Source organism: Equus przewalskii, chromosome 5 (genome assembly GCF_037783145.1).
Source record: "Equus przewalskii isolate Varuska chromosome 5, EquPr2, whole genome shotgun sequence".
Taxonomy (NCBI): Eukaryota; Metazoa; Chordata; class Mammalia; order Perissodactyla; family Equidae; genus Equus; species Equus przewalskii.
In genome coordinates this window covers 66,444,937-66,458,320 of record NC_091835.1, presented here as the reverse complement: position 1 = coordinate 66,458,320, position 13,384 = coordinate 66,444,937, and the positions used below count along the sequence as shown (strand labels likewise).

The window sequence follows — 13,384 nt, the reverse complement described above, 5'->3', positions numbered from 1 at the left end:
TGCCAGCCTCGGGGTGAAGCCACGTCCATTGTCCAGCAGTGAGGCTGGCCTTTCACAGGGCCACACACATGTCTGTCCTAGTACTTCTGCTCTGTGAGTGGCTGTGCTGTCTCCAGGCAGGTGGTGAGGGCAGGAAGTGGAGCAGAACCACGTTCCCTCGGAGCGCTCTCCGCGTGTGAGTCAGGCCATGGGAATTGATTCGTTAGGGCTGCTGTGACAAGCACCACAGACTAGGCGGCTGAAACGACAGAAACTTGTCTCACAGCTGTGGAGGCTAGAAGTCTGAAGTCTAGGTGTTGTCAGGGTTGGTTCCTTCTGAGGGCTGTGAGGGAAGGAGCTGTTCCAGGCTCTCTCCTTGGCTTGTAGATGGCCGCCTTCTCCGTGTGTCTTCACCTGTCTTCCTTTTGTCCACATCTGTGTTCACATTTCCCCTTTTTTATAAGGACAAGAGTTGTATTGCATTAAGGCTCACCCTCATGACCTCATTTTAACTTGGTTACCTCTATAAAGACCCTATCTTCAAATAGGGTCACATGCTGAGGTACTGGAGGTTAGGATTTCCTTCATCAATATGAAGTGGGAGGGGGACGCATTTCAGCCCATAACATGTGGTAGCAGATGACCCATGTGCAGTGGCTCCCCCAGGTCCCCATGTCCTTGGGCAGTCCAATAGTCCTTGGAGACGAGGAGACCCTGGTCAGAGCTGGGCTCGAGGCCCTTCACCTGGGTTCTGGCTTTGGAGTCCCGTGGGCCCAGGGAGCTCTGGTGGAATGGGGTGGTCAGTCTGGGGTGCAGACCTTGGGGGAGCTGGTGGGACAAGGGGCTCAGATAGTCAAAGGCCAGAGTCCTGCTGGGAGGCAAGGCTAGATGCATCCTGGAATCTCTCCAAAGAGGGGCCTGCCTAGAGGTTCCCAAGACCTTGGGCAGAAGCAGAGGGCAGAGGATCCTGAGCACCTGGGGACTGAGGGCCCCTGTGTCCCTCAGGTGTTCCTCTGGGACCATCAGCGACTGGCTGGGCGGCTCCCCCGGGGCAGCACTGGGGACTCTGTGCTGCTTCCCCTGGCCCAGGGCAGTCACCGGCCCCTGTCCAGGGCTCAGTCGTCCCCAGCTGCGCCTGCCTCACTGCCAACCCCAGAGCCTGCCAGCCAGGCCCGCGTCCTGCCCAGCTCAGAGACCCCCGCCAGGACCCTGCCCTTCACCACAGGTAAGAACCAGACAAGCATCGGGTGGGATGATGGGGCTGGGGGCACACGGAGGCTCGGGGCATGTGTCCAGGTCTGTGTCACGGTGTCAGGACATTTTTTCGAGCCACAGAGCACTCTCTTGGTCTTGTTAGATCCACACAGCGTCCCATGAAGCAGGTGATGATTCTCATTTCACAGGTGAGGAGACCCAGGCTCAGGAAATCTAAGGCGACAAGCTCCTGGTCACATAGCAAGCTGGCATGGGGCCAGGCAAAGAATTTGGCTCTCTTGACAGCTAGTTCAGCCTTTCAAAAATGATGTTTATTATTTTTGTTCTGTTGTCAAAAGAACTCAAAAGCATTTTAGAAGTTTTGAAAAATACGGAAAAGCATAAGAATATCATAAAAATCACCAACCAGTATCTCACCACCCAGAGGCAGCCGCTATCAAATGCTGCTCTCTTTCATCAGTCTTTGTTCTAGACATAGGTACACGTACGAATTCCCTAAACACGTGGACTACGTTTTGTCCCCTGCCTGATTCAGTGAACATATTATGAACACATGGTGATGTAATTAATCTTTAAAAATGAGATTTTTATAGTATTTCATCATGGTATTTTATTTTTACTTAAAGATTTCTTCTTGGTTGGGCAGTCAGATGATTGCTCGTTTTCCCTCATTTGGATTTTTATTGTACATAAATCTTCACTCATCACTGGGATTGCTTCCCAAGGGTCACTTAAGGAGTGGCCTCCCTGGGTCAAATGGTGTGAGGGTTTTGAAGATCCCCATATCCAAGACGCGCTGAAAGGGACCCTCCCTCCGGCAGAATGCAGGGCCCTCCTCTGGGCGTCCCGCTGGTCAGGCTGAAACAGTCACTTCCCCAAAACTGCGTGTGTCTTGTCGCATGGGGCCCAGTGTCACTGTGGACTTGCCAGCGCCCAGTTTGGGAGTTTCTGAGGGATTCTTTCTCCTCTCACTCCCCCTTGCTAGCCTAATTGGGTTGTTACATCCAGGGTGAGACCCTGACAGCAGGCCTCCCTTTGTTAGGCTCTGAGCTCTTGAGGTCATGGTAGACGTATTGGGCCTCGTGAGGAGGTCAATGTGTTGGGAAGGCAGTGGCCATGTGGCAGTCGTGTTGTCTGGGGCTGTGTTGGGGTGTGTGTGAGGTGCCTGAGGCTGCCTGGGTAAGTGGCTGGGGGTGTGCGTACGGGTGTGAAGGGGCACGATGGGGTATGCGGGACTGTGCGGGTGTAGGGGGGTTGCCGGGCCTGGCTCCATGTGGGCGCTGGCTGTGGGGTACTGGCATGTGCTCCGTCTGCAGCCCATGGCCCAGAGGGGAAGGGTGGAGGAGATCCATCTGCGATCTGGGCCCTGACCCCTGCTCCCGGCAGGGCTGGTCTATGACTCCGTAATGCTGAAGCACCAGTGTTCCTGCGGAGACAACAGCAGGCACCCAGAGCATGCTGGCCGCATCCAGAGCATCTGGTCCCGGCTGCAGGAGCGGGGGCTGCGGAGCCAGTGTGAGGTGAGGAGGCAGGGTGTGGGCTTCGAAATCGGGAATCGGAAGAGGGGAGAGTGAGGGCAGGGAGGGGGTGGGAGGCCCTGGAGCCAGCAGATGAGGGGCCAGGCGGGTGGCGGTCGTGCAGGCAAGGGGCTGAGCGGGGGCTGAGCTCTGTGGGCCTTCCCCAGTGTCTCCGGGGCCGGAAGGCCTCCCTGGAGGAGCTGCAGTCTGTGCATTCCGAGCGGCACGTGCTCCTCTATGGCACCAACCCGCTCAGCCGCCTCAAACTGGACAACGGGAAGCTGGCAGGTAGGGGCCCAATGGCGTCTGGGGCCCCCCACCATACCTCCCCAGGCTCACCCAGTCCGCCCACTCCCTGTGCGCTTGTGTCCCAGCTCTGCCCAGCCTGTCCCTCCAGCATTCCGGACATCCCCAATCCTCTCCTAGGCCCCTGCTGCCCAGCCCCACCCCGCCCTGCGTGCCCGCCCTGGCCCTCCCTGCAGGGCCTCCCTGCTCCCGCCAGGCAGGGGCCTGAGAGGGCTCAGCTCACACTCACTGGGCCTCTCCCCGCAGGGCTCCTGGCACAGCGGATGTTTGTGATGCTGCCCTGTGGTGGGGTTGGGGTAAGTGTGCCCGGGGGTCTCGAGCAGGCATTGCCATGGGCTCTCGGATCTCCTCCCTTCCGTTCTCCCAGGCCCAGCCCCTGCCAGCTTGTTCTTGTGCTTCTGCCAGAGCCTGCGGGCGAGGGACTGTCCCCTAATGCCCCTCTGCTGGCTAGAAGCTCCTTGTGGACAGGTGTGTCCTTGACCCATCAGTGTCTCCTGAATGAGGAGCCCTGTGTCTCGCACTTAGAAGGTGTTTGGTAAATGTTGAGTGAGGCTCAAGAGCAGGGCCAAGATGGGGGCTCAGGGTCATCTCCTGTCGTAAGATCCCGGTGGTCACATGGGCCATTCCACGCTGCCGCCTCCGGGCAGAGTCGGGGTGCCTGAGCCGGGTCAGTGGGGGTGCCTCCAGTGTCCTTGGTGACGCAGGCACTTCCCTCCCATTCCCCAGCTTTCCTCCCTCCCTCCTCACCCTGCTTGGGGGCTTCCTGCCTCCTCTGGCAGTGCTCTCCTCTCCTGGAAAGGCCCCCGCAGTGGTTTCCCAGCCAGGTGTGTGGAGGCAGGGCTGGAGGCCCAGTTCTGGAGGGAAATGGGAGCTGTAGCTGGGGGGCTGTTGGGAGCCAGTCAGCGCCCCATTCACGACTTCCCATTTCTTGCCACTTTCTGATTTTTCCAACTATTGTTGCTTCTGTTTTCTCCTCCCACCTCTCCCTCTCTGTCTCTCTCTCTCTCTCTTTCTCCAGCCTCTTGCGACTCTCTCTGCCTTCCTCGCCTCTCTTGGTCCGCCTCGCCCTCCCCATCTCCCCATCATGCCCCCCGGCCCCTCCCTAGCCTTGAGGCCCAGGGACTGGGTTTGGGGGGCCCCCCAGCCTGGGCTAGGGGCCCTGAGTGGAAGACAGTGGTGCAGACGGCCCCTCGAGCTCCGACCGTCCCGCAGGGCCTGAGCAGAGTCAGCTGGGGCTTAAAACCCCCTCCCGGCCCAAACCCCAAGTCCCGCCCAGGTAACGCCATGCCCCCTCCTCTGACCGGGGAGGCAGGCACGATGCTGCCTGCAGAGTGCTGGCCAGAAACAGGCCAGTGATGTGGACTGAAGCTGGGAAGGAGAAGTCATGCTGGGATTGGGGGACACAGGAGGCCTTGCCTTTGGGCGGTGGGGCACTGGGGAGGCAGCACTGTCTGCCCAGCTCCCTGCCCCTGGGGTCTTGGCCGTGGGATGGGCACCACCCCATGGGCCCTGGCTCCTGTGGGAAGCCTTGGATGATGCGGGCCCTGACTCTGGCCCCCACAGGTGGATACTGACACCATCTGGAATGAGCTGCACTCCTCCAATGCAGCCCGTTGGGCCGCCGGCAGCGTCACTGACCTTGCCTTCAAAGTGGCTTCCCGCGAACTAAAGGTAGGAGGTTTGGATTGAAGATGGGCAAGCCATGGAGGAGGCAGCAGGATGGGGCAGCAGGGAAGGCCGGACCCAGAACCCCAGGCATCTCATTCCTCTTGTATATCACCGCAAAGTTTTAGAAGGGAAACCGAGAGCTTTGGCGACAAGATGAGATTTGAACCCTTGGCTCATGTTACTCGGTGAGAGTCAAGCCACTGTGACCCTGGACTTTTGCTCTCTAAGACCCACAGGGTCGTGATCATCCAGGATCATTTAACACAGACCTGCTGTGTGACTGTAGGCAAGTCACAGGGTGTCTCTGGGCCTCCATGCATTGGCACATTGATTCTTTGCAGTGCTGAGGTTACATAGATTAGTTTGGTGCCCGTGTTCGTTTGCTCTGGCCTGGGCACCTGACGGGGCTTGTCCTGAGGTCCACATACCCATTGTTTAGGAGCTCATAGCCCAAGGCCGTTGCGGTGTCCTCCGTATTGTAGCTTCTCGGTGGGGCTTTGCAGTTAAGGGCAGAGCCCTGGGTTTAAAATCCTGGCCCCACCATTTTTACATTTACAACCAAGCAACTGCACAAGTTGCTTAATCCACCAAAGCTCCAGATTTCCCCTTGTCCGTAAACTAGAGCTAATGATACTGTTTATTTGATGGAGATATGAGGGTTGGATAACATTTACCTCCAAGACAGGTGGTGAGGAGGAAGTCCAGTGGTTATAAAGTGCTTAGCATAGTGCCAGGCTTGTAGTTTGGGCCAAACACACAGTAGCTGTTGTTATTACAAAGTGACAGCAGCCAGGACGCACCGCAGTGGGGGGTTTGTCTTCAAATCCAGTCTAAGAGCAGAGGATGCCCAGCCTGCGGGCCGAGCACCCAGGCACCTCAGATCCGGCCCAGCCGCAGTCCAACACAATGGCAGCTGTTCTCTGTGGCTCCTTCTCGAGGCAGGAGCCTGGGGCTGGGGGGAGGTTCATGGAGATGTGGGTCAGAGGGCTGGCCATTTGGTTGACAAGCATTCTTTCTGTTTCTAGAACGGTTTTGCTGTGGTTCGGCCTCCAGGACACCATGCAGACCATTCCACTGCCATGTAAGGCCTGGGTGGGGGGAGGGGCAGGCCCCTAGGGCCTTCCCATTAGAACATTCCCCCTCCTTGCCCTGAGCCTTCTGAGGCTGGGCCAGCCAGGGGCCAGGGGGGAGAAGAGGCTGGAGAGGTGGAGGCGCGGGGAGGGGACGGGCTGGCAGGACCTCTCTCCCCTCCTCCCAGGGGCTTCTGCTTCTTCAACTCAGTGGCCATCGCCTGCCGACAGCTGCAACAACAGGGCAAGGCCAGCAAGATCCTCATTGTGGACTGGGTAGGTCCCTCTTCCTAGCCCCTTCAGATCCACGAGCCCTGTGGGAAGAGCCCTGACACCGGCGTCAGAAGACGTGGCTTTATGGCCTAGTTCTGCTTAGTCTTCCCAGCCTCAGTTTCCCCTGTGTAAAATGCGGGTGATAGTAACACCCACATCACAAGGCTGTTGGGAGGCCCAGAGGAGGTGGTGCATGGGAAGGCCCTGGTCCATAACAACCTCCCACAGTGGGAGGAGCCACTTGAGTGTTGTTTTTTTGTCCTCTATTGGCATCTTTCTGCAGATCTCATCATTTCTGCATTTCCCCTACAGGTAGCGATAATACCAATAATAGCAGATAACATCAGCACACCACTAATCGCATGCAGACACTGATGGTTTTACATATGATGTATTTAATCCTGACAATAACCTAGTTTACAGCTGAGGAAAGTGAGCACAGAGAGGCTAAGTAACTTTCACACAGCCACACAGCTCGTAAGCCCTGAGACTAGGATTCGAACCCAGGCCGGTACATGCATCTAACAACTAAGCTGTACCACTCTGTGCTGACATCTGTGATTCCCACTCAGAAGCTGAGGAAGGTGGAGGCACTTTCCACTCTAGCGCCTGTACACAGTCTGGGGGTCACCAAGTGTAGGGCGATAGCTCTTCCCAGGAGGGGCGGCACTGGGGCTCACGTACCTGCCCCTCTGTAATGGAGCTTGGTCTCTGATGTCCTGCGTCACTCTGTGACCTTGGGCAAGACACAGAGGCGAGGGTTCCTGACACCTGTGAGCCAGGACTCTTCCCTCTCCTACCGAGAAGCCATCCTGCGTGCTTACTCTCTCCAGCTGGCTGTCCTGCCCATGGCACGCCTCCTCTCCTTCGGGGTCTCATATGATAGCCACTCCCATCCAGCATGTTATGTACATATCTATACGTATGTGGGGAGACTGAGGCTCAGAGTGGGCCAGTGGATTTCTTGGGGCCACTCAACAGTTTAGCTCTAGTTTCCTGACTCCAAGTCTAGGGTCCTCACCTTCACAATGGTCACCGACCTCAAACCCTTCCCACCAGTCCCGGTCTCCATCTCTCTGCTTTCAGACCTTCCCTGACCCACTGCCCATCTATCTCCCTGCACAGGATGTTCACCACGGCAACGGCACCCAGCAAACCTTCTACCAGGACCCCAGCGTGCTCTACATCTCCCTGCATCGCCATGACGACGGCAACTTCTTCCCAGGCAGTGGGGCTGTGGATGAGGTAACCCCATGTCCAGTCCATCCCTTCCAGCCCCATTGACTCTCCCTCGCTGCCCTTCCTCTGCCTCTGTCACAGCTAGCTGTGTGATCCTGGGCAGATCATTTAGCCTCTCTGATCCTCAGTTCTCCACCTGCAAGTGAAGAGGCTGGATGAGCTGGTCTTGCTGCACTGACATCCTGGGCTTCCTCTCCTGGGACTGCTCTCCTCATGTCTCTCCTGCTTCCTGTTTTCCAGGTGGGAGCTGGCAGCGGTGAGGGCTTCAATGTCAACGTGGCCTGGGCCGGAGGTCTGGACCCCCCAATGGGGGATCCTGAGTACCTGGCCGCCTTCAGGTAAGTGTTCTGGGGGCCAGAGAAGGCCTGGCCCAGCAAGGCCACTCTCTCCTGCCCCTTTCCCAGCAGCACCACGTTGGAGGTGATCAGCTGGCTTGTCAGCCTGTCATCCAACGACTAGACATTATAAGTGAGCCCCGGGCTTGGCCTTATGGACTGAGACAAACAAAAGGAAAGGCACTGTGACTGCCATCTGGGCCTGCAGTCCTGATGGGAAGTCAGGAAGCACAGAATGAAAAAGTCAAAGGATGCTTTATAAAGTCACGCATTACCAAGAGCCTCTGCTGAACTGAGCACTGGCAGATGGGCAGGGTGGACTGAGCAGAGCTGCCTCATTGAGTCAAACAAGGCTGCCTGGAGGAGGTGGGCTTTTCACAAGAGATGAGAAACTTAAAAAAGCTGTGGAGAAAGAGCGAGAGCAGGTGATGTCCATGGAGGGGGGGAGGGGTTGCTGAGGAAAAGTCATTCTAGAAGAGGGGCTTTGGGCTCTGGCAGGAGCCCTTACGGATTTCACTCTGGGGTCCCCGAACACCATTTGGGAAAAAAGAACCCTGGAAGTAGGTCTCCAAGTGCTTTTCTGGAGATATTCTCCGTGAGAGCTAATTCTGTAGGAGCCCTGGACTGGAGTTCCTGGTGTCTGCGTGCCCAGAGCTCAGGACTTGAAAGACACCAAAGTGGACCCCAGAGTTGGGCCAAGGATGGCGGGAGGCAGCTGTGGGGAGCTGGCAGGGGCAGAGGATGAGAGAATGGATCTGGGTGGCCCAGGACCTCAGAGGGTCTAGTCGCCCTGGTCAGCTCTCAGGAGAGTGGTGAGGGGTGGTGCACGTAGTCCGAAATGAGTGGCAGCTACATACAGAGCGTTTCCAGTCCCCAGGGCTTAGTGACCCGCCCCTCCTGTGGCCCTGCCTCCTGTGCCCCACAAACATACATGCACATTCACTCCTTTCATTGCCTCTGTTGCCCCATCCTTGGCTCCTTCCTGCCTCTCGCCAGTTAAGAGCCCTGGGCGGCTGAGTCCTTGGGCTGTGCAAGGACGTGGACAGCCAGCAAGGTCAAGGAAGTCGGAGGGATCCCCTAATCCTGCTGGGAGATGGGGTGCCTCACAGTAACATTGGCGGGGGAGGGCTGGCCCCTCCTCTGCCCCCGGCCCCCTGCAGGTGTGGTGAGCCCCCTCTCCCCGTACCCTCACAGGATCGTCGTGATGCCTGTTGCCCGAGAGTTCTCTCCAGACCTGGTCCTGGTGTCAGCTGGGTTTGATGCTGCCGAGGGTCACCCCGCCCCGCTGGGTGGCTACCATGTTTCCGCCAAATGTAAGGAGGGCCCAGCCCAGGGAGTGGTGTAGAGAATGAGGGCCAGTCTGGGCAGGGAGGATGGTCTGAGTCAAGGGCAGTGGCCGGCCCAGGCTGTGAGTGTGCGGACTGGGGTATGGCAGTGCTATGTTCTTGTCCAGTCCTGTGGCTGGAATCCCCTGGGCTCTCCTAGCCAGGCACAGCCCAGGGCCCTTTCTCTGACCAGGTGACCAGTCAGTTCACCATGGAAGGCTTAAGTCACACCCTGGGGACTTAAGTCCTATAGACAGGAAGCTCAGCCAGAGGACTTCCTCCCCGGATTGTGTCATTCTTGGCTGCTGGGCGGGCAGCTTCTTCTGAGGGAGATCAGGGAGGAGCAGTGTTCTCAGAGCAGGGAGCCCACTCAGTGGGCCGTGGGGCCTGGAGAACAGAAAGGTAAGACAGTGTAGCCCAGTGAAAAACACGCAGGCTGGAGTCGATGCCCTGGGTTCAAGGCCTAGCCCTGTCACTTATCAGCTGTGGGGCCTTGGGCAAGTTCCTCCACCGCTCTGAGCCTTGAGTGAGGCATACTAATAGTTTTTACATGGGGTTCCATGTGAACGCACCTGGAAAGCAGCAATTTATACATCTGAGTCATTATTTGTAAGGAGGAAGTGAGCAGGGAATTAACAGAGGTAGAGAGGTAGGGCAGGTCCACCTCTCCTCCACCCCGCCCCCCATGCCTCCCCACCCACCCGTCTAGGTTTTGGGTACATGACGCAGCAGCTGATGAGCTTGGCAGGAGGTGCCGTGGTGCTGGCCTTGGAGGGCGGCCATGACCTCACCGCCATCTGTGACGCCTCCGAGGCCTGTGTGGCTGCTCTTCTGGGCAACAAGGTGAGCTGCCTGCCCCCCATCCATGCCTCTGGGGAACAGGGAGCCCGGTTCTCCCAGGACTGCCCCAAAGAGCAGGCAGATGGGGCGTCTCCCTGAGGGCTCGAAAATAGGGTGGGGGTGGCCAGGCCTGGAAGGAGAGGGAGAGAATGGATGCCTTCCTCAGGTCAGCTCTTGGGCCAGCATCTCCTGGCCAAGGCGGAGCCAGGAATACATGCCTGTTTGTGCCCGGAAAGCCAGGGCCCTTGCGGTGGGAGAGAGCTGGGCCTGTGGGTCCCTGAAGACTGCTGGCTGAGGTACTGTTTTCTTCTGTAGGTGGATCCCCTCTCAGAAGAAGGCTGGAAACAGAAACCCAACCTCAACGCCATCCGTTCTCTGGAAGCTGTGATCCGGGTGCACAGTGAGTGTGGAGAGAGGACACCCCCTGACCCTAGACTGGGGAGACTCGGGGGTCTTGCCCCCAGTGTCCAGGGCCCTTGGGCTTCCAACGCCAGGCAGGCCAGAGGCTCTATTGCTGGTCTGGAGTTGGCTTCCTGTAAATCACCCCAGCAGTAATGGTGGGACAGCCCCCATGAGTGGATACCCTCGGAGCTCTCCAGATGGACCCCATGGGAATACCAGATGGTGGCCTCCTCAAGGCAGGACTGGCTTCCCATCTCCAGCCACAGCCCCAGGCCAGGGCCAGGCCAACAGCAATGCTCAGACCTTGTTGGCCAAAGGGACTGACTGGTTCCCACCTTGACCCGCAGTCCTGGCTGCGGGGTCTTGAGAGCTCTGCCTGCTTTACGGTCTGGGTCTTAGAATAACCCCACACTTGGAAAGCACTTTAAATTTTCAACTTCAACTCAGCATCTATGGAGCACTTTATGTAAAGACCGAGGAGCTATGCTAGGGATACAAACACGAATAAAATAGAGATTTCCCCACATCCAGGGCTCAGCAGGGGAAGCGTGCATGCCAGTCAACATGCTGCTGCATTTTGAATGGAACCCTCACATGGGCCGGGCTCTGGGCTGGGTGTGTGCCATGGATGTGTTTTCTCACCACAGTAGGCAGTATGGCCATGGCCATGGTCTAGGTCGGGCAGTGGAAGCCCAGGGTGGGTAAGTGGCCTGCTGACGGCCAAGCAGAGCAGCCGTGGTGACGGTAAGCTCTCCCGGCGCTGTGTCCTTCCCACCTCCCACACGCCCCTGTCCTGTGTGCGGGGCTGAGCAGTGCTGGGGGCTGCAGATGAGTGGGACCATGTGTTCCAGGAGGCCGGGGACCTGTGAGGTCACTCTGATACACACGCCATCCAGGGGAAAGTGGCCTTTCAGCCAAAGTGGTGGGAGAATGGCTTGGGCACCGGCTGGGCCCCCTGACAGCCACACTGCATCTGCTCTGCTCATTCTGTCAGGGCTTCCAGGGGGCCAAGTTGGGGAAGCTGTTGTGTTGAGGGGGGGAGGCAGGTGAGAGAGAGCTGATCTCAAACTGAGAACATGCCTGCTGCTCTCGGGCTCTTGGCCTGAGATGTGCAGCCTCAGTATCAGGCCAGGATGCGTGGTGGGGGCAGAGTGAAGCAGCTTGTTTTCCAACCCCTTCTGACTCGGCTTCTTGCCCCAGGTAAATACTGGGGCTGCATGCAGCGCCTGGCCTCCTGTCCCGACTCCTGGGTGCCCAGGCTGCCAGGAGCCGATGCAGAAGAAGTGGAGGCAGTGACCGCACTGGCATCCCTCTCTGTGGGCATCCTGGCTGAAGAGAGGTAAGGCCAGACGCCTGGCCGATGGCCTCCCCACCCCTCGGACCCTCCCAATTTGAGGACCCCAGATCCCGGCACAGGTACCCCAGCCTTCTCAGGCTTCCTAGGAAGCTGGGCGAAGGCCCTTCTTGCAGTCCCTGGCCCTCGCATCCTCCCCCTTGTCCCTCCTGGCAGGCCCTCAGAGCAGCTGGTGGAGGAGGAAGAACCTATGAATCTCTAAGGCCTCGGAACGGATCTGCCTGCCCACTCTGCCCTTTGGACCTGGTTCTCTGCTAACCTCTGGCAACAGTGCTCATTCCCAGGGTCTTCAGAGATCCTTCGGGCAGGTAGTTGGGGCCAGAGAACAGCCCCTTGGCAGTCACCCCAAGGAGCCTCTCCTGAGAAGGCCCTGGGTCTAGGATAGGGACCAAAGAGGACCCCGAGAGGAGGCAGGCCGGGCAGCCAGCCAGGCCCCAGTAGGGCTCGCCCAAGAACAGAGTCGAGCCATCTGGGGTCCAGGCTCCTGGCTGGGCCCCCATTCCTCAGGACTGCGCAGAGGAGGACTGGCCCAGTCGGGCCCACCCATAACCACTATTCTTGGCTCTGTAGACCCCAGTCTTTGCACACAGCCCCAGGCTCCACACAGAAATGTGAACATGGCCTCAGCCAGGGTGGCCCTTCTTAGGATCTGAGGGCTGCACTGGGTTGGGGGGAGTCCCTCCTCTCGCCCACTTCCTCAGATGACTCTGGAAGCTTCCCCCCACCACCACTGGGCAGTGAGACAAAGCTCCCTCCGAGAGCAGTCATGGGCAGCCAGGCCTCCTGTCTGGTCCCTGCTCCTGCCACAGGCCACCCTCCGTCGACCATCTCAGTGCCCTGGGGCAGCGAACAGGTGCTCTTGGAGCTCTGTGCTTCCTGATCCGATGGTGCCAAACCCTTCATCTCCCCTCAGAAGCACAGCACGACCCCAGGGATCCCTCGGTCACTGCCCCCGCCATGAGCCTTCTTTATTTTTGGGGTCCCCCCACCCACGCTCTGACTCTTGCCCCACATAGGACTAGCTTGGCTGAGAGCTAAGGGGGTGGGAGAGTGGTTGCAAGACATGGGGGAGGGGAGGCCGCCCTGACAGTCTTCAAGGCTTCTGGGGTCCAGGCCTGGGGCCAAGAAGGAAAGTATTTGTGTGTGAGAGAGAGAGAGAGTGTGTGTGCGAGCGTGCGCGTCTTCCCCGGACCACCATACCCTGTGTATGTATGCATGTTTTTGTAAAAAAGGAAAAAAACAGAAAAAAAATCTGAACAATAAATGTTTTATTTGCTTTAAAGGTGTGTGTGAAAGGGCCTCCTGGGGATGAGGGGTATGCAGTGGGCCCACAGCTGCACAGCACAGCGTGCGTCTGATTTGATGTGGAGGAGAAGGAACCAGGTTGGGCAGGGTCGGGGTGGGCAGGCCCCCTCCAGCTCCTGGCCCTTCTGTGGCAGCTGCCTGGCAGGAAGCATCCATTCTGAACACACCCTGGCTGTCCCCGCCTGCCTCACCTTGGGGTAACAGAGGTGGCAGCTTTGGGCTGAGTCCATAGACAGAGGGCCCGTTGAGGGGGTGGGGGATACAGATACTCAGACCTGGCTCACTAAGGCATCCCCAGTCATGAATCAGACCTACCCGGGTTCAGGTCCCTGCTGGGAGCTCAGGTAAGTCAGCTCACCTCCTGGGGGCCTCTGTTGATTGGTTAGAAACTCCAGAAATAGACACTGTTTATAGTCCCTTCCTGTTTTAATGCACCGTGACTTCTTAAGCACATATGGAGCCTAGAAGAGAGAATGGGCGAGGCAACAGGCCCAGACAAGCTCATCCAGTCTCAGCAGAGACGAAGGTGCCAGGGCTGCCGGTGCCTGTCTTTACG

At 58.1% G+C, this 13,384-nt stretch overlaps 1 protein-coding gene across 31 annotated transcripts in view; it reads left to right on the top strand.

Moving 5' to 3' along the window:
- Window positions 1-12,805, top strand: part of HDAC7 (histone deacetylase 7) — a 35,639-nt gene extending 22,834 nt beyond the window's left edge. For 25 of the 31 annotated variants that reach the window (XM_070619512.1, XM_070619496.1, XM_070619505.1 and 22 more), the window contains 14 exons: window positions 985-1,204; window positions 2,581-2,714; window positions 2,879-2,999; window positions 3,264-3,313; window positions 4,581-4,688; window positions 5,711-5,766; window positions 5,944-6,031; window positions 7,154-7,273; window positions 7,508-7,605; window positions 8,797-8,915; window positions 9,637-9,770; window positions 10,083-10,167; window positions 11,370-11,508; window positions 11,680-12,805. In XM_070619512.1, coding sequence (XP_070475613.1) covers window positions 985-1,204; window positions 2,581-2,714; window positions 2,879-2,999; window positions 3,264-3,313; window positions 4,581-4,688; window positions 5,711-5,766; window positions 5,944-6,031; window positions 7,154-7,273; window positions 7,508-7,605; window positions 8,797-8,915; window positions 9,637-9,770; window positions 10,083-10,167; window positions 11,370-11,508; window positions 11,680-11,725 — 1,518 coding nt within the window. In that variant the 3' untranslated portion in view covers window positions 11,726-12,805. The remainder of the gene's footprint in view (window positions 1-984; window positions 1,205-2,580; window positions 2,715-2,878; window positions 3,000-3,263; window positions 3,314-4,580; window positions 4,689-5,710; window positions 5,767-5,943; window positions 6,032-7,153; window positions 7,274-7,507; window positions 7,606-8,796; window positions 8,916-9,636; window positions 9,771-10,082; window positions 10,168-11,369; window positions 11,509-11,679) is intronic. The other 6 variants (XM_070619507.1, XM_070619494.1, XM_070619510.1 and 3 more) reach the window with 1 other exon arrangement.
- The last annotated feature ends 579 nt before the right edge of the window (window positions 12,806-13,384 follow it).